We start from the raw sequence: 19,783 nt of genomic DNA on the forward strand, positions 1-19,783 counted from the left end.
TTTTGAAGGAAGTTGTGGACATATCTTACTAAGAGGGTTAACATTGGAGGCACTTTATTTTGCTTCACTTGGATAACACGGCAGTGTCTCTAATTTTTGATTTCTGACGTAGGATAGAAGTTCGAATCCGCCCCTCACTTGTATGAAGGGGTAGACTTCCAGCATCACTTTCGATTGCGCGTTCATTGTCGCTTAGCGCGTTTTCGCGCGAGAAGTGGGATTGTGGAATTGTGAGTTTCCATGGAAAGTTCTTATCGCCCTGTTAAATTCAGAAACCTCTCTTTCTACTCGTTCCATTCTAGGCTGTGGATGCCAATGTGAAGCACCTCAAGTGTTCTTTTGGGGGCAATTTTAGCGTTGAATTATCAAATAATAACGTTGTAGGAGGTGTAATCTTACCTGCAGGACTTCTAGAAGTCCATATAGGAAGCTTCTACTTCTTTCGTAATTTGATGTTGGAGAGTAAGCAATGAAAATGCTCAAAGCTGACTTTGATCCACATCTTCTCGCCCGCAGACCCCATGCTTGGCTCGTAAGTTGTTCGAAAGAGTTGATAATCTTTCCCATACTCGTTTTACGAGGACACCAGCCCCACCAACTCTTCTACTGTCGCATGTTCCTACGTTTCTCTAGTTGCATAAACGGCATTCACTTGGCAGCGTGGACAGTCACTCGGTCAGTCCGATGATGTCGTACATAATTTTTCTGACTTGCATCATCAAATCTTCAATGGCTTCCAATGCAAATGTACGTGGGTTGTATGATCGTCATGATTGTACGATCAGATCGCCGTTCCAATCCTTAACTGTTCCGGTAGCTAGATGACTTCTGCAACCCCGTCCTTCCTGGTACTATCGTAAAATGATTTCTTCCGAAGTCAGGAGACTTTTTCTTGTTACTGTGACGTGCATGTGATTTTGAAAGCTGGCCAGGTTGCAGACCTCGGTGGATTGATTCACAGGACGGAGAACAAAGCGTACTTCGTGAGTTGACAAATGGGCCTTACTTGTTGGAGGTGGCCGATAGAGGGATTTTATCAGTCAATCCTGGCACAACAGAAACAGAGAGTCTGTCCTGTGAATCCACGTGCGTCTCAGCGCAGGCACGGGGTTGCTTTTGGTCCACGTTTAGCCCCATATCTGCCACCTGGGAACGCACCATCGTGATGAACTGGCTGTGATACATCTAGTGAGGGAGATCTGTGGGCAGCAGTGCTACTCCACGGGAATTCCTGGGTTTCGTGACGGCTGGCTTAATGTGGAGAGGAATTGTGATAGCGAGTTTCCACGAGCCAGGTATCCTTCCGTCAATCTATATTGAACGGGCGAGATCGAGAGATCTCCGCATTTCTGCGCTAACTCTATCATACCGCCAGATTTTTTATTCTTCATTTTTTGGATACGGACAAGAACCTCCGACTCACTCGCTGGTTCTTCGCTGACAGCGGCGTATGTAGGTCTTTGGACATGCCCGAGTTCAGGAGCAGACGACGACGGTGCTTGCCGTTTCAGCAAGGTGTTAAAACGTCCCCTCCACATTAGCAGGGTTGCCTTCGCGACAGCGACTTCTTTGGCAAGTGTTGAGAATAAATGAAGACCTCTTTATCTTGCCGCTATACTGTCTTAGCAGAGTGTACGCATTTTCGGGTTCTTTTCCTCCCACGCCTTTTTGAAATCCCTCGCTCTTGATCTCTATCCGTTCTAACTATCACGTTTCAGCTGAAACGACTTCCTTTCCAGCTGAGGTCACCAGAGGTGTGAGCGACGTATGCAGAATGTACGTGGATCTTGTCTCCGCGGATACAAAGTTGAACTTTCTCTTCAGTGTTGAAACAAGGAGCGTTTTCTTTGCAGCATTTAGTGAGGATCAGCGTTACTCATGCTCTTCTTGGTCCATGATCTAATAGTGATCGACAACCGTTGGCGGAACTTCCTTCTGTATTCATCGTCCTTCAGACCTGCCAAGTCGAAAAACTGGCTAAAGAAACAGAAAAGATGAGAAAAAAATGAGAACAGAGCAGGAAAGAGAAGAATAATGATGGTAAATTAATTATGGAGTAGCCATTGTGGTTAATGGTTCAAGTATTCAGATTCCAACAATCTAGTGCTAGCGTGGAGTTGACAGGCAGTCTCTGCTGCAAAATAAGAAGTGGCGGCCGCCAATGAAAGAATGGGGAAAAGTGAATAAGTCGTTGACAGTGAACAGCTCCAGCCACAGTTATATTCCTTTTCTTCCATTTGATGTCGAGAAAGAACTGTGCCTGGATCAGAAAGAAATTTTTCACCATGAGTGTTGCTTATCAAGCAAATAAGCAAAAATTTGATGGAAATGGTAACAAGAAAAAAGGCTTCTGTCTATTTGTTATTAAGAGATAGAAACAATTAATTTCACCCCAGTATCAATATCTTTCCAGTACCTACCAGTAATCATCGTCTTCATACAGGAAGACATCAGTAAATGCCCTCTTGCCGAGATTTGATTTCGCCCACACCGCCGACATCCCATTAGTGTTCATTGACCGCCTTCATTGTTTTCCACGTGTCCTTACATGTGCTACGGTCCACCTCAACAGTTCGGATCTTCCATAGAAAGACTCTTATATTATCATGACTTTGCCTAGGCTTTATTCCACTTAACGGAATCCCTAAGGGTGTACAAGGGTTGTGGATAACTCGACTGTGAGCGAAAGCAAAAAAAAACATATTTATGGAATTATTAGTTGGCAATCTGTGAATTTCATCTAGCTTTTCTTTCAAACTATTTTGAGGATCCCTATGTAAAATACCCAGAGGTGCAAATAGATTGCGAAAAGTGCCCGTAGTAAATCATCTCGCAACTACTGTACACCCATTTTAGGGCGCACCCGCCTATCGATAACGCGGCTTCTTCTCATTGACATGCTCTTCAGACCACCAATGTCCATTTCGTCGATGGAAGTGTCCCGTCAGACCGGTTAAAGGCTGCCCGCAGAGTCCACAGCCGCACAGGCGCGCCGCTCTAAACCTCGCGGGCAGCCGAAGCCGTCTGTTGACGACTGTGGCGGTTACCGCAGTTGTTTTAGTCTTGATCATTGTCAACACAGGAAGTTGGACATGCAGTATGAGAAAAACGGCGTGGGAGACGGCCTTGACGATCCTACGAGGTGCCTAATAACGCTCCACATCTGCGATCTTAGGCGTACGCGCCGACGCTAATGTCTGTAAAATGTGCTGTTCATGCTGTTCCTCCCGGTCACTGGTAGCTGTGCCGTACCCGCCTGTTTCCGCAGACGTGGCGGCACGTTACAAGGTACCTTGCAAGAAAATTCGACCGTCAAGACCGTTTCCCACGACATTTTGCACGACAATTAGGGGGAACTGATTGCGCTCGCACTAGTGATCTGCACTCCTACCTCTATCTTTTCGTGGAGAGATTCTAACATCGTCAATCGCCTCGTGTGCTGCCTTTAATGATAGGAGACAATAGAAGAAATGCTTCATACGTGTATAACCATGGAAACACCTTATGTAGGCACGAAAGATACCGTGTTTGAAAATTACTTTTTATGTCATAATGCGCACGAATCAAAGCGTGTTAGCCATTGTACAGCCGATTTTTAATTTGTTGTGTCGGCGTGAGACGCTTTCCTCGATAGAGGAAGACACTGAGTCGCAGCTTTCATCTACATTGCGGCGCTATCGATAAGCTCCTCGGAGCTCATTTTTACCCTTCCTTAAAGTTGTTTTTAGCTTTTAGTTCTTCTTGATATAATAGGGCATTGATAGGCTGAGTTCTCTAGTTCTGTCAAAATGCTTCCTCGCTAATTCAATAATTTATTTCCCTGCCAGGACCTGATCAAAGATTTGAGTTCTCAGAAATTGCATTTCTCCCTCGCTTTTATGCTTTTGTTTATATTTCTATTACTTTTTGGCAAGTGTGTGGTGATAAATTCGGCAGCGACAGTCGGTGATAAATTCGGCAGCGACTGCACGATCAACATCGGCTCACACCTACGCAAATCATAGTAAGGCCGTACAGGCGTTCATGAACCTCAAACGACTCCAAATTGAAGTCGAACGTGTGGGCGCATCCCCATACAGATGTCAATGCGTGCAGTAAGGTCTTCCTTAACATTTTCAGCCGTTCAAACAATGATTACGAAGAAAATTATACAAGACATAAAACGAAGAAAAAAAGAGGGAAAAAGAAATCTTATTGCACAGACTAAAACTTTAGACGCATACTAGCAGCGAAATACACTATAAAACTGAAGAAAAACACTAATAATAGACTACAAAAACCTTGCAGAAGTACACAAAAAAACGAAACAAGAACTATCGAAAAAAGTAGAAAAAAAGGAGCTCTTAAGAGCTTATCTTTGTCATCGTGCTATCGATCAAATGTCGTATCGATCGATGGAAAGCTATTGCGCGTCACGCCGCCGCATTGCATCCGTCATGAAGGCGTCAACGCGGCACGTTTGGCGGAAACTGTCAATATATTCAAGTCAAAACCACCTACTCTCTATGCTGCATTCCGTTGACATCATCATCGTTCATCTGCTTCTTCAGGTCTTCGTTTGCGGCACACTCATTCAGTACCTCAGTAAATGAGCATTCTGCAACGAAGAAGTCGTAGGTGCTCGATAACGAAAGTGAACGCGCTGATAATGTGCTTTTGACGCGACAGTGGGTGGAGACGGGTGAGACGCATTGCACTTTTACGGGATCTGACCGTCGCATGGACATAGTTGTTCATGTCGACCTTCCTGATGTATATTGCAACGGTCGAAAACTCCAGTCCTCATCTAAATCTACTTAAAGGCATCACCTCACGAATCTGAGGGGGGGGAATTAGGGGGGGGATTATAAAAAAGGGGGGGGGAAAAAGGGGGGGGGGGGGAATCCCCCCATTATTACAAAAAAAAAAAAAAAAAAAAGCCGGAAAAAAGAAGCGCCAAAAAAAAAAAGGAAAAAAAAAAAAAAAAAAAAAAAAAAAAAAAAAAAAAAAAACCGTATTTGGGCTGCGCTTTGATGGAGGGATCCCCCCCCCCCCTCTCCCCCCTCTTTTTCGGACGGTTAAGTAGATTCAGATTGACCCGCTGCTCCACGACATATCGTAATCTCATCACAAAAATGAAGTATAGTGGGGTCAAAACGACATGAGTCACGAGTGTAGTTGCGGTGCATTTGCATACGAAACGGCGCGACGGACCCAGCAGTTGGAACCGAGGTGCGACGGCCGCAAATTGCAACGATGGATGGTCCCAGCAACAGTTTCACCACCCTCCAAGCCGCGACGCTCCACCAAAGCGCCTGGAGAGAAGCTGCGTGTGCAACTGCATACGTGGTTCATGTCGTTGTGACCCTGAGGGTCGAAACGACGAGAACTACAGTGCAGTTGCGTGAGCGGCAGGGCTCGAAGCAGTGTGGTGGAGCATAGCGGTAAGGATCGAGGGAGGACCTTTGCAAGGATCATTCTTCGCACCAGTTCGCGGTGGTCCCACCTCAATTCCCACCCTTTCTCTAGCGTGCCGCTTCGAGCGCAGCCGCCTAGGCTGTCCGCAGAGTTCAGAGCTGTGCGGTTTGGAGGTTATTGAGCGCATTGTTGTGAACAGTCGCACTGTGAATGAAGCGCAGAGCGGCCAAACCGCGGAGTACTTTGCGAGCAGCCTTACGCAACTGCACCGTGCTTCATGTCGTTTTGACTCCACTATGACACTTTTGTTGCGGAACAATCTCTTCCTGAATCCACGCACCTGCAGCGAACTGCATCACTTCTTCGAGCTCGATTCAGAAACAAATGCAGTATTTGCTGATTCCACGAGAGAACTTCGTGCAAGAAAACGTCAGCCCCAAGAATAAGCGTTAAAACGGGGAGCTCTTGATCTCTATGTACAGTTGGGTGTGGCTGCTGTGCTTGCAGACTGGGCTCCTCTTTGCGCCTTGCAAAATCTAGTCCTGAAATCGATCTATTTTTGTTCTCTCGCGTGCCTGTATCCGTTGGAGCTAAAATCAGCCTTTCTCGTTGTTCACATTAGTGAGAAGTGCCCAATAATGTTATCGATTTTGATCTTGATGCTTTTGGAGGCTTCTATTATTTGTTACTGAAGTGCCAGCGGTCAGCTGACCGCGATGACAGGTCGTGAGCAATTACTTGTGAGGACTTTCTCATTCCTTGACTGACTTTTATCGTTGAAGAAGACGAATTTCTATCGTCTTTCGGGAAAATGTAGTTGTGGTGTGCGGGGGGAGTGGGCTTTCAACAGCGCCCTTATTTCTGGATGCTCATCTTCCTTTTTTTTCTCTTAGTAACTTTAGCTTACTTGTCATAGATTCTCCAAGATTAATCCCTAGATCTTAGGACTTCTACTGATTTAGTTGTCTACTTTCAGAAGTAACGGCGCTGTTGAATGCCTCCCCTCCCCAAAAAAAAAAAAAAAAAAAAACAAACCAAATGTCACCCTCGGCTTTCACTGTTTTGTCTATTCTACAGAAAAAAAAACCCAGAAAATTAATCAGTTCAGGTGAGATCACACAAAAAATGTACCTAGATTGATTTCGCTTTAAATATTGTAGCTTGAATGGTCTATGGAACGCAGCACTGTATTTATATAGCACAGTAAGATTGAAATACATAGGTACCCCTAACAGGATCCCACTCACTGAAATTTTCCCTGCAAGATAATATAATCGGTGCGAGTAGTCTGTAGTTCGCAGTTTTGTTCGTTCAGATCCGGACCATAGATTGTTGCAAGCAGATTTAAAGTATTTAATGATATGAAAAATGATTTAGCTGCCGCTGATGGGTCATAAATCTCGGAGGAGGAATTCCCCTGTCATTATATCCTGAACAAGTGCTGTTATGTTTTGGTTGCTGTGACTAGGCTTGACGTTATTGTCAACAACCTGTTTGTTTTTTTCTTCTACTTTCCAGTTGTCTTAGCTTCTATAGATGACTCACACTTCTTTATGAAAGTTGTCATTAGTTACTGGCGTAATTCCTATCCAAGGTTGAATTGATTTCTTGAAGTAAATTCATGTATAGCCGTTCTACTAAAATCCCATCCAAAAACCATAATTTTCAGCGATGTTTCCCGTCCTTTTTTCTATTAATAGTCGTCTGTTGTGAATTATTCTTGAAAAAAAAAACATTCCTCTCTGCTTCTAGATGGCGAAGAGTTTCGAGTTCCAGTTCGATCTTGACGATGACGAAGAAACATGGCTCACTCCTCAACTATCAGAAAGATCGGTACTGCTTGTAATTTTCTAGATTTGTTCGAGTGCAATTCTTGGTTTCCAGGTGGGAACGCAGTCCAAGCCTGTGGATTTGAAGGAATGGTTCGGACAGATTCAGACCTCTGATCGGGCATCTTTACTTAGTAAAAAGTTGCAGAAATATGCGCAGAAACGAGGTTTTCCCCATTAAATTCTTGAGTGTCTTATTTCAGTGCATGCAATTTAACCTCCAAACTTTGGAAAGCATCGTTTAAAACATTGTCTTTGTGATACTGTCCTCCATTGGGATTTTTATTTTTTGACACAAAGATTGCTTTTAATGCAGTCCTGACAGTTGAATTATCTCCAATGAATGAAAATTGCTCGTTGTGTAAAAATTGCAAGGAAAACATGCATGAAAGGTATCTCGGTGCCGTGGACATGAACACAACATCGCTCTTGTACTTGAGATCTTCGTAGGGGCACTTACATTGTAAGATCAGATGTAGTTTGTGCAGTACAGCTACTATCTTTCACATTTTTTCCGGTATCATCCTACAAACCTTTTCTATTGGGCACTTTTATAATGTTTGCGAATATGGCGCTTCATTGTGCTGTAACTGTGCTATCATGCAGATGTGTACAGTTGCAATGCAGTGCATACATGTAGCGCTTTTTTATATAGAAAAATCTATTACTGGGCAGAATAGATCAGCCAGCCCAATCACTAGCAGTTTCATCCCTAATTTCGAGAAGATTTAGGGACATAAGCTCACATGTAGCCTGAAGGATTTAGCTATGATATTTTTACCCCATTTGCCTTGTTTAACTTGGCCTCTCGAAGTGTTTTCTGGTTTGTCTGTTTCATTGGTTTTGTGGAATTGTAGATTAAAAAAAAAACTCTGATCCCTAAAATTCCAGAAAGCCAACCTTTAATAGGATCGAGACGACATGAAGCACGGTGCAGTTGCGTAAGCGGCTGTGTTCGTAGCGGTGTAGCGATTAGGATCGAGGAAGGACCCTCGCTAGCGTCAGTCTTCGTTGGTCCTACTTCGATTCCAACCGTTTGCTCCACCGCGGCGTCTCGAACGTAGCCGCTTAGGCTGCCCGCAGAGTCCAGAACCGTGCTTTACATCGTATGGACTCTCCTATACCTAAAGATGGGACGTCTGGTTCCCTCTCTTCATAATGTAAGGAACGGCGGTTTCTCAAATGCATGATGTTGTTGTCCACAGTGCATTGTTCTTATATTTTGCATGCTAGCGGTTGGAAAGAAAAAGTTAAACATGCAGAAGAATTAAAGGGAGATTTCATTAGACAAGTTTTTTTTATCGTTGTTGGGCTCAGTCATTGTTATAAACCGTTTCTGCTCAGCCTTGGAATCTATTACATTTTGCCTTTAGATTTTTAGTTTTCATGTGTCAAAAACCTTATCGTTCCTCAAATGTGTCATTGAGAGGTCTCTAACTCTCGTGGTTTCTAACAGTCCTAACTCTCTCTTTTTGCGCTGAATTAGTTTCTCACAGTAATAACAGTGAAGTATGCAAGTGAAAATGATGACCGTTTGCTAAAGTTGTCAGCACCTGTTTTGTATGCTGCATTGCACGAACATGTAAATCTTAAGCTTGTGAAGTAGCGTGCGCTTTTTTGCTTACTGTAATGCATGACACTTTGTAAACACTTTCGTGCTTTCGATTTCAGCTGCACGAAACGAAAGATTACGCTTGGGAATCTCTTCTTCCCTGGATGTCGTAGCGGAAGCAGATGGAAGTCCTGAACCTGTATATGCGTCAGAGGACATCAAAACATTGGACTCTTCTCCTTCTCCGACGGCGATATGTGCACCTAAAATACAGCAAAGTGAAGAGGAAGTGCAGTCTCCACATCACGAAAAAATATGTGACTCTGGCATAGCGAACAGTTTTACTGATCCATCAGATACTTCGTCCTGCGCCAGTTCTACCATAGCATCGAAGCTAGTAAGCTCGACACCTTTACCAGGTTCGGACCACCGCTCTTTTGGTGACACTGAAGATGAGTCCCCCTCGCCAGTCTACTCACCACGTGCACCCAAACAAGAACCGTCAGACTCTGATGAGGAATTCTTCGACGCAAGTTCGGATTTCTGCGAAGACGTGCGGAACCTATTATTGACGTCGTCACTGCATGAAGATCAACTTGACGGCAATGGCATGCTGCCGGATGAAGACTCGGGTCAGTGTCGTTCGGTGGTTGTTTTCTAGATAGTGAAAAGTTGTGTGTACTGAAGTGTATTGCGAAATCGTTGTTCTTCAGATCTATTTCCACTTCTTTACTTTCATTATTATCAGGGTAATGACGTCTCCCATCTGTATAAATAAGGGTGAACTATAAGTCAGCTATTTGTTATGAAACAACGCAAATTCCCATATGCAGAAAATACACTTCTGCTTTGCTTTAAAAAATGCTAGTTATGCTCCTCCAGTTTCCCTGCTTCTCAGAGCATTTTATCATGTCATCTAAACCACTCACGATTCACTTCACTTCGATTTCTGCTTCGCTCAGACCTCTGATGGCCAATTGCCGTCCAGTGATGAGAGCAGCCATGACCTATTTCATTTTCGTTTGTAGGAACGTCTATTATTGCAGGGATTTCTGTTGTCCGTAATTGTATGACTCAGTCACTGATGAAAGTTGAAGAGGAGACCCCTGTGTCTCAGCTGATAGTTCAGTCAAACAACTCGAAGCCATTCAGGTAACCACATATGTTATTTGTTTCATATTTGATATATTTCTTCTTGCATTTGTTTCTCTGAGACGTATATGTAAAAAAATGGTATTCTTGTAAAAATGCGCACAATTAACTTCTGCAGGTATTTGTTTTTATGCTTTCAATTCTTTGTTGTTTCTTTAAACCTTTATAGTGTTTACGTTGATAGATCAGGTTTTTCCCATTAGCCATCGAAAAATGTGTTCAAACCGCATGGGCTCGCGCGACCGGTCTATCAAGCGTACATGCATGTCACATTCTCTCGGTGCTCGCCATGCATTCCTTCTCCCCTCCGCCAGTAGAAGGCGCATCGTGTTAACTCGGTTGAACACATTCGGCATCCACTACAATTAGTTCAGTTCTGTAAATTTATCATCGTAATGTTCCGCATAGTTTTCTATTAATGTGCCTACGAGGTCCTTTTTTTGTGGGACCTTTAATAGCCCGACGTTTTGTCTTTTTCTTTAGAACACTACGCCTCTGACGACGACGAAAATGCCCAAACATCTGATTAATAAAGGTTCCTTGCTAAAAAAGACCTTGCAGGCACCCCTAATAGAAAACATAGACAGGAGTATGCCGAGGTTCCAAGACAGTAGGAGGCTTCAATTGCTTCACATTAATTTTCCAATGACGACGTTTTGCACACATTAATTTTCCAATGAGGACGTTTTGAGGAAATCTACATTTCAACTACTTAAGATGAAAAAGCCATTCTTTTTAAGCGCTCTTCTGTGTGCTGAAACAAACGACGTCACCTTTTTTTTGATTTTCAGTCGATTACAAGCTTTGTATTGCGAACAGTATACGTGGTTTGAACATGAGAGCTCCATGGAATATTATATTGATATTCGTTTAGTTGCGTAAATTGCGAAATCCTTTCCCATTCATTTCCCGATGACAATTGTTTAGATCGAGCTCTGTTAGTCCCCGCCCCATTTCCATCATGGATTCCAATACAATGTCGACACAAATGAGTACAACTCCATCAAAAGAGTTTGCTGGAAGTATTGAACAGGTTGGTTTCCTGAATGCGATCATCAGTGTGCTTTGACTCTAATTTCATCACAAGTAAAAATTTATTCCATCATTCTTTACTCTCTAATCCCCACTCTAGAATAGTAGGATTCTGTTCAAATGTAGCTTTCAAATCTTGAAAACTTCTGGCACTTATCACTTTGTTGCTTCGCTACATATGTTTTGCATTGTTGAATCAAAACGCAAGAGGTTACGGTCGAAGTTCTACACTTTATTAATCGTTTCGGCTTCTTAGCCTTTAATATTTGGACTTTTGATATACGCATCTGTTTTATGCTCCGTGACATAGCTGGTTCAGTTAGCTTCACCACACATCTTTTGTTCTAGTTGACTCCCCGAAACCCTGTGTTCATTCCATTGTCATTTTTGTTGAAATATAAATTCCTTTGTTTAGTATATCCTGAGTTACTAAATGTAGTCAATAGGGCTTTTGCTTACCTAACCACGTTGCAGCTGCGTAATCAACACTCAAAAACTACACCGCTGACGTCCCGAAATCGCGGTGCCACCACCAAATCTCAGGCGAGACTATCACGACCGGCTACTACTACATTACGGCCATTGGCGACACCTCGTCCTACAGGGAACACCACAACCCCTGTGAACTTAAGTCAGAGAAATTCTGGACAGTCCAAAGTGCGTATGTCTAACCCGAAAGCCCAGGTTCGGATTGTCAACTGTCTTTTCTTCTTTGTAGTAACATGTACATGTGCCTATGCTACTCTCACCTAAATCATTCAGTTCAGTGAGCAAATAATTAACACTATTATTTGTTAGTTTCTATTTGTTATTAAGTCGAGTTTTCTAACAGAGTGCGATGCTTTCAAAAAAAAAAAATCAGATACTTTATTTCCTCCTTGCCAGATGTGGTCCTCCCAATGACTGTTCATAGCAGAGCTTTCCTTCAGAGAGCTTTTTTTTGCTAGGAAAGTCTTTCCTAGCAAAAAAAAAGTTATCATGTACTCTAATTTATGGCGTTGGTAGTGGATTTCCCAAAAAAAGTCATGTTTTCTCCTAGATTTGCGTATGACAACTTCCACTGCTTTCCAAAAATTTCTACTTATCTTAGTTACTAGTTGTTGATATGCACAACAAATATATTCAGTAGTTCAAAATTGCCTGTGCACCTCAGATGGTGTATTTGTGGGCGGTAGATACCCTTACTTAGCTAACACTATCGGAATTCACAAGAAAAAATAATCAAGAAAACATTTTGGTCCACATAAAGACATAATTACGGAAGGACGGCAGAGGTGCTTACATGTCAATTGTAAGCAGTACTTACGTAATGCTATCCCATAGCTGCATACTCTTTTTGGGACTCTGTTTTAATAAAAATGTGTAGAATTACATTCTTGTGAAAATGATAAAGCAGGTAGTTCCTTACCTTAAATAAGTATCTTTGTAATTCCTAAGTTTTTTATATCCACTAATTTGGGTTAGCTGTGGTTGTACAAGAAAAGTGTTAGCAGTGTAGTGGTGTAAGTTAGTCAAATTCGTGATCCGTGGAAAAATTGAACATTTCCCTGAGTAGTCTTTGCAGTCAGCATCAGTGCCAATTATGTACAATAGATTTCTATTCACTCTCATTTGCTGAACAATCTTCATCATGCTAACAACTATTTCGATTACCATTCAATATTGAAGCTTCTGCAAACACTAATATCGACACCAGTTGCGGCCAGTAAAGATGCAGATCGAAATAGCAACATTACTACCACGGTTGGTTTTCTTTCAAATATTTTTCTTGTATGTTTAACTGATTACTATTGAACTTTCAGAGTGACCATTATTAAATCGTTTTCAGCCGGATAACCTAACACCTCGAGCGGCTTCTGCACCACGCCCTTCGCCACAAACTCATCCTGACATACCGGATCTGGCAGCTCTAAGAGAAATCGCAAGACAACAAGAAGAAGGTTAGCATGTTCTTCTTTTTCAAAGAGAAATTGTTGCGACATGTCTATTCCACATGAGTTAATAATTAAGGATAGGTAGTTTTTTTTAAAGTTTGGTAACCACTGGCTTTCCATCGGAAAACCACTTTTTTCCAAATGTCCCCCAACATAATGCTTTCTGGAAAGGGACATGCTATAATGCTAAGAGACATCGACTAGGTCGCTCAGCGCAGCGCGAAGTGCTTGAAAGAGTGGACTCTGATAGGATCAATTTATATTTTCCTTTTATCTCACACGGTAATAGTAGGGGAATTCGAGCATGTTTGCGAAAATGTAGTCCTGAGGATCATGTGAGAGTTGCGGGCATACCACCCAGACGGTTACAAACTTTGCTGGTTCGAAACCGAATCTACGATTGCACATAGTTAACTCCTACTTACGCAACACGTATACTCGGTAAGCGCGGAGATTGATTAACTTGGGTGTACATTATTTTATCTCTTGTCAGGCATGACTTACTTGACTTAATGGGCGGGCTGATATCATCCCCCATTTTCGCCGAGATGTGTCGTCCTTAAGCTTAGCTCTGCCCAAACTTCCCGATCTTCAGTTAGAGCCGCACAGAATCTATACATTCGTTATTGTTCAATGCCTTGGGAAACATGATGTCCCGTTCGCACTGCTTATCCACGCCAACTGTCCTCAGTTCCTCTTTCATCACCTCATCCCAGAACTTCTGTTTTTGATCACGAGCCTTTCCCAACTTGAGTCCGGGAGAATCTTCAGAACACGTTGAACACTGAGGAGAAGGAGGTCTGTTGGTCTTCTTTTATTATGGCCGAAAAGGCGAAGACGATTCTCTGTGGCTAATTTCTATCCCGGTTCAAGATGTTGATATCATCCATGTATCATATTCCGGTGCACCACATCCAGTTCCACGAAAAGATCTTCACCATGGCATACCCTAGGCCAGAAGTGTCCAAGTAGCCTTCTAAGCAGCTTCCTTCCATGCAATCAAGTCCTCTCATCACTGTAGATGGTGCTACCCAACTCTCCGATCCGTTCATCATGATGGGGTAAACTGCGGATAAATAGACTTCGCAGCTTGACGTCGTTGGTGATGGGGTCGACCACAGGTGGTGTACACAAACTATTGGTGTCGTGATTCCTCTTGGCGATGATGAGACTTGGTAGTTTGCATAAGTTGACCAGACGGTTACCGTTATCCGAAGTGCGCTCCGCTGGATGATACCATTTTCCTAGCACATCAGATTGTTGTTCTAGTTCCATCTTCGCATTTGGTTGTTTACGCGAATGCGCGAATGGCGACTCAGAGTTTACGTCTGCTGCGTTCCCCGCAGTCGTTATATAGGCGATGTTGAGCCAAATCCGTCCACCATGTTGTTGTAGTCATTCCTCACAGCTATCGTGCAGCCTCTTATCTTCTTTTCATCAGCGTCGCTGCAGTAGATAGTGGAATCTGCGATACCGATAACGATTTTTGATGCGTGTTTCTTGTAGTGCACCAAGCAGAGATATTGTAGAAGCCTAAATAGGGCAGCTTGTTGGAGGTCACTAGACTGTGTTCTGCAATTCAGAGTGACGAAACGAATGGTCGTTGCCAAAGATCCTATGCTCTCTTCAGAAGGTCGACTTTTCAGGTTATTGGCTTTAAAAATGACCGCACGTTTTTGTAGTGTGTGGTAACCTTCCTCCATATAACTTTTATAGCTGCGGTTATGTAGCTCGTACGCTTCCAATCCGTACACCCGAATGCCTTACTGAAATTGTAAAAAAAAAGTTGTAAATTGTTCAAATTGTATTCAGGTGAAAGAAAACCTTATACGGCATGGAAGAGTTAAGATTTTTTGTTATGATTGGTGCTCATCGTATGGAATTTCATGATCATCTGTTTGAATAATTGAAGCTGAAATCATTGCGCGGAGAACGATGGAAACCCATATTATAGCGTTCAAAACTCTAAAAATGAACAGGAAGGAAGTGTGCTTCTCTGTGACCAGTGAGGAGGCTTTGGACTTTTTGAGGGTTTTGATCTACGGGATGGATTCAGGTTATGATACTGGTAGCATCCTACTTATTACTAACGGAGCAATTCTCCTGCACCCCGTCCACCTAGCATCATTCCACTAATTCTGTTAACAGCTTCGTAGTAGTTCTTTGGTCCGGTTCTTACTCTGCACTCTCGTTAGATGGTAATTTGTATAGTGGTGAGTTCTTTGAGAGGATAGATTGTATATTGTAGGTACATATGTCTTTGACTTTTCAGACTTTGAGGAAGACGACCACGCCGAAACGTTAGCTGAAATAAAGAGGCATTAACAATATTCGTTCTGTGCCCTACTTAAAGCAAAAACAAGTGGATCGCTATGCCATGATTCAAGCGATTTCAACTTTTGCGCTCCACATTGTATTGTATTGTACATTGTTAATATTAGGTTGATAAGAAAGTCCTCTCAGGTTTTTTTTCGAGAAGTGCAGAACTTGCGAGTGTTGATGGATGCTCATTATGTATCACACAGATGCGGTAGTCGGAGCCAGTGCTCCCCCCTCCCCTCCCCCCGGCTTCACTTTTGGACGGTTGCCGAAGATATTCTCATCACTTGAGTTGCTTCCCTTGACGTAGACTTCCTTCACCTGAGGAGAGTCCGGCTTCTCCCTATTGTGCCTATGATGTGTCATATGATAGTTGTAGAACATTCGCGAAGCTTCTCCGTCGAAAAATCGAAGAGCTAGGCTGGAACACAGTATTCCATCCCACCTATTATCTTGACAATGCCCCCACTGAGTACTACTTGTTCCACCTTCTTAAGACTTTTTTTTAGCTAAAAAAAACTCTCCAAATCGGCTGGTCGCCGTCTTCTTTGACTGCAGTTTTGGGAGGAGGGGATCGCTACTATGACATGCCCATTAAGAGGAGCTTTACAGTGACTAACAATTGCAATTATATCGCTGATGATTCCATTGTATGCAGCGTGAAAAAAGGAAGGAAAAAATTACAAAACTGACAGGACTTTCTTATCATCTTAATAGGGGCAAAAACTATATTGCATAGCCTTGAAACTTCTGGATTGTTTTAAGATTCTAGACTTTAAAATGCAAAAGGTAGAGAAGTTAAATGTTGCGAAGAAGAGCCGAAAAATGCTACTCCAAAAAGCAGTGAATCGACACTGAATTGTAATGTTGAATTGCATCGATTACAAATAATTAAAAGCAACTACGTTGAAGTCAACGCATACGGTGTTTGTATAAGAAAATTACACGTTATTTTTTTTGTTTTTTAGCTCTGCGCCAGGCCGTAGAACAGCAACAACATGGGTATATTGAGCGGAAACATTCGTGGCAAAACGATGCCCTTTCCGTGAGTTTTACCTTCATTTTCTAGTACAGGAAAATCATGCACTCTAACAAAATTTGCAAATTGTAGATTGCCGAGTTGAAGTTTTCTTTGCAAATGTTCATTTACAGAAGAGCGCACACTCATCAGCAGGTTCTCTTGTTAGTAGTAAGTCAGTGGATATGACAACCCTTCACAAAGCGAATGCAAATAGTGCTTCGGTAGGTTATGTCAAGATTGTCGTGTTATTCTCTGATTGTTCATAAGTATTGGGAATGACTAAGTAACGGATTTCCATGAACTTGAGAATCTGTCGAACAGTTCTCATCTGTCTAAATGTTGAACAATATTTGATTGAGAGTTGAAAAAAATGGAAATGAGTGACCAATTCATTCTGCGATACTAGCCGTTAATGTTGCGCAGCCACTCTCTTAAGCCATTTTTTTCGCGAAGAGTTTCATACAGTTTTTGTTGGACAAGTGCAGAGGTGCACCTCAAAACCATTTTAGTTCATGTGAGCCTTGGGAATACATTCGGAAAATATCAAAACGACTGTAGCATGATTGACATTGCTATTCCTTTTTTTAACTCAAGAATGGTGTTAGAAAAGCTGTGCCATTTTTGAGTTATGATTTCTTTTCGCAATTTGCGCAGTACAACAAAGTGGAATGAAGAGGTTTCAGAGTTTATATGACTGTCTTGACATCATCTTAGTGTTATTGACTTGTATTGAAGTATACAAGGAATATAGAGACCTTTGGACTCGTGTTTTGTTCAAATTTCGTTGAGGGTCCGATACTTTTTTCACTCATAGTGTGTAGCATAGTTTTAGTTGCTATTGCCGGCTTTTATATTCTTTTCAGTCTAGCCCGATTGGGCTTCTTTGGTCGTTAAAATCGAATTCGTTTTTTTGTTTGTTAACCTAAAGAAGTTCTTTTCCAGAAAATTCCTGGGCCAACTCGGGTGCAAAGAAAAACCGGAATCCCTGCTCCTTCGAAAAGGTTGTTTGACTGTCGCTCACATTTTGTTTACATTACAAGACCATTGTTTGCATATTCTACTACGGAATTTTTACATTTTGTTTGGTGTCAATCCTCTTAAAAGTCCTTATTATTCGTTCTTCTAGAAATCAGTCCACACAAACCGGTAAGCCTTATTCTAACATTATGGTTTAAGAATTGTTACAAAGAGTCATTTTTGCAGTTTATCGCACTTTAAAATTTTGCTTACTCACAAATTGTTAGAAGTACAGTGGGATCAGATGTGGTAATTTTTCTCTAACGGCACACGTTCGATAGCGAGCTTTGATATTTTAAGAGGGAGCAACCTCATTATTTTCATTGCGCTAATGCAGTAATGTGTTTTTATGCTCTTATTCTGCCTAACATCCAGAAGCTCGCGTAGCATTTGGAGTACCGAACGTCATTGTCCGTTTCTGATCCTATTGTACTGCACATTTTATACTTTTTTCGGCTCCACGCACTGTTGCGTGTTGTTTTGCCTCAGCCAATGTATTGTGCGTTTTCTGTTTCTGAATGCAACTTTCCTATTATGATAATTTTGCAATTTATAGATTTGGAGCTGCTGCACGCTGTGCTTCGGCCGTCCCGCAGCCTACCGACGATGATGAGTGCTTCTGACGATTTCGATATTCTACAGTCACTTGCCATATCGTTTTCCAGCGCATCATTTGTTCCACGCAGTCGAGGTCCGTTCCTCCAGATATCTTTTTTAGGTGGTTTTTTCTCGATAGGCAATTCAAAACATTTTGTCTTCTACAAGGCCACATCCTGCAAGGAGGTAGAATTAGAAATCAATAAAATCTATGAGATCATAGTAACATTTTTTTCCTCTCCAAGAAAAGGAGCTGAACCAAACCTCCTATGGGTCTCCTCGCCATATCCACTGGATACGTAATGTCTCGGAGGTCTTTGCGGAACAATCTATGGGACCACTCAGCGTTCTCCTTGACCACCGCGTCGCTTCGAGCGTAGTCGCTTACACAATAGCACCGGGCTTCACATCACAACAACACCGACTATAATGGTGGTCATATGAAGTGCGGCAGGCTAGGAAAAAAACCCATTTTCTTGCATTTTTTGTACTTTGTTGTGGTGTTGTCCGCTTTTCTCATATTTTTAGTCCTATTTTGGCCAGTTTTATTCTCTGTTCCTAGATAAAGATAGTATTGCGTGAGGATCTCCAGCAATAGTCGCTAGGTGGAAACGCGGGTTGTTAGTTTCCAAGATTTCGAATTCGCTCAAACTGCATCGGGACCAACTACATCGCGTTATAAAGCGCTTTAAAGAGACTGGAGGACTTGGAAATCCGCCAGAAATGATCACGCGCGATCCTCAGGAACTTCTGGAAGAGATTAGATGGTTGTATTGAAGATAAAGGGGTCATTTTGAATTTGATGTGTGAGAACTTAAGTAGAATTTTGTGGCTCTTGAATTTTGGCGCAGAGTTGTGTTTTTTTTTACGTCGTACTTCATGTGGACTATCCTGGATGTTTTGAGTGGTTTCTGGAGAGATACTTTATCTTTGTGGTCTAATGGGTCGGAAGTAGGATAGGTTTGTGTTAACACACGTTGCTGTGTATATCAACTTTTTGAAGTTCGTCAATACTTGCAATTGCGAGGATTCGCGGCCTCTTGATCTTCACATTATTTTCGTTTGGCCGGTATAGCATTTCTACATGGTTCGAGACGTTCGTCTTTACCTTTTACCTCATCTTACCGTAGACACACTTCTTTACTTGCAGATGTTCTTCGATTTTTAAATATTCTTCCACTTTTCTCTTTTTCTTAAGTCTATCTAACGTAGTTATTTCTAACAGTTTCCTTTCAGGTTCAAATTTTTGATGCCTTTCCTATGGGTGCCTCACATGAGCTTGATGGTTGATGTTGTATATTTGACGAACTTATATAGTTATTCTATAGGATTAGTATTTTCTGTGCATACTCATCTTTTTGGCGGGGATGAGAAAGAATGAACTTTTTAATACTCTTATGCTTTTTTCATGTACGATGTTGGCGATACGAGTCTCCTGTTTTGTTTTAATGCCAGGTACTGCAGTTGTAGCCTTCTTTTTTAATGCTTCTCGGATTACTAGTGTTCGATTTCAATTTCCCAGTCGTTTCTATTCTCATAGTCAATTCCCTCTGCATTAGGGAACTATTTTTATTTATGTATCGGCTTTGTACATATGTGATCGATCATTCGATGGTTTGTATTATAATGCCAAACATCTACAATAACGCTTCGCTTTGCGTAGTTCAAGTTCGTTCGAGTTACCGATGCCCTTTCAGTAGTGGAGTCTCTGATTGGCTCGTACTCTGTAAAATAGATTTGAGTATCCGGTGTTGTCCGTTAAAGGACTTTTATTCGTTTTATTGGGTGAATAGGTATATTGTCAGAAAAATAAAAGGTTATGCGAAGTGTTGTCGCTCCGATTTTCTTTTCGTGAAAGGCTTCGTTGATAATCTGTATACGTCTCATCGAAAATCATTCGTATTTTAGCTATTGCTCGAATGGCTGTGATAAA

At 42.0% G+C, this 19,783-nt stretch overlaps 3 protein-coding genes across 5 annotated transcripts; 1 reads left to right on the forward strand and 2 right to left on the reverse strand.

Annotated features, from left to right (window-relative positions):
• Positions 1-1,214: 1,214 nt before the first annotated feature.
• On the reverse strand, positions 1,215-1,538 carry RB195_011282 (uncharacterized protein; the record flags this gene model as incomplete). Its single annotated transcript, XM_064192629.1, has 1 exon — positions 1,215-1,538. One exon carries the CDS (start codon positions 1,536-1,538, stop codon positions 1,215-1,217), a length of 324 nt encoding a protein of 107 aa, XP_064050212.1.
• Positions 1,539-1,856: 318 nt separating this feature from the next.
• On the reverse strand, positions 1,857-5,753 carry RB195_011283 (uncharacterized protein; the record flags this gene model as incomplete). 2 transcript variants are annotated; one of them, XM_064192631.1, is made up of 3 exons in its annotated part: positions 1,857-1,977; positions 4,501-4,597; positions 5,738-5,753. In XM_064192631.1, 3 exons carry the CDS (start codon positions 5,751-5,753, stop codon positions 1,857-1,859), a joined length of 234 nt encoding a protein of 77 aa, XP_064050213.1. The 2 variants fall into 2 exon arrangements, with proteins under 2 accessions (XP_064050213.1, XP_064050214.1); XM_064192630.1 differs by lacking the exon at positions 5,738-5,753 and having other exon boundaries at positions 4,501-4,727.
• Positions 5,754-7,149: 1,396 nt separating this feature from the next.
• Positions 7,150-19,140, forward strand: RB195_011284 (uncharacterized protein; the record flags this gene model as incomplete). 2 transcript variants are annotated; one of them, XM_064192633.1, is made up of 14 exons in its annotated part: positions 7,150-7,230; positions 7,282-7,393; positions 8,898-9,410; positions 9,825-9,930; positions 10,858-10,963; positions 11,437-11,646; positions 12,631-12,705; positions 12,791-12,902; positions 16,184-16,260; positions 16,368-16,457; positions 17,179-17,237; positions 17,810-17,866; positions 17,896-17,944; positions 19,087-19,140. In XM_064192633.1, 14 exons carry the CDS (start codon positions 7,150-7,152, stop codon positions 19,138-19,140), a joined length of 1,701 nt encoding a protein of 566 aa, XP_064050215.1. The 2 variants fall into 2 exon arrangements, with proteins under 2 accessions (XP_064050215.1, XP_064050216.1); XM_064192632.1 differs by adding an exon at positions 17,363-17,382 and having other exon boundaries at positions 17,810-17,944; positions 19,087-19,100.
• Between the last annotated feature and the right edge of the window lie 643 nt (positions 19,141-19,783).

Source organism: Necator americanus, chromosome III (assembly GCF_031761385.1).
Source record: "Necator americanus strain Aroian chromosome III, whole genome shotgun sequence".
Lineage (NCBI taxonomy): Eukaryota > Metazoa > Nematoda > Chromadorea > Rhabditida > Ancylostomatidae > Necator > Necator americanus.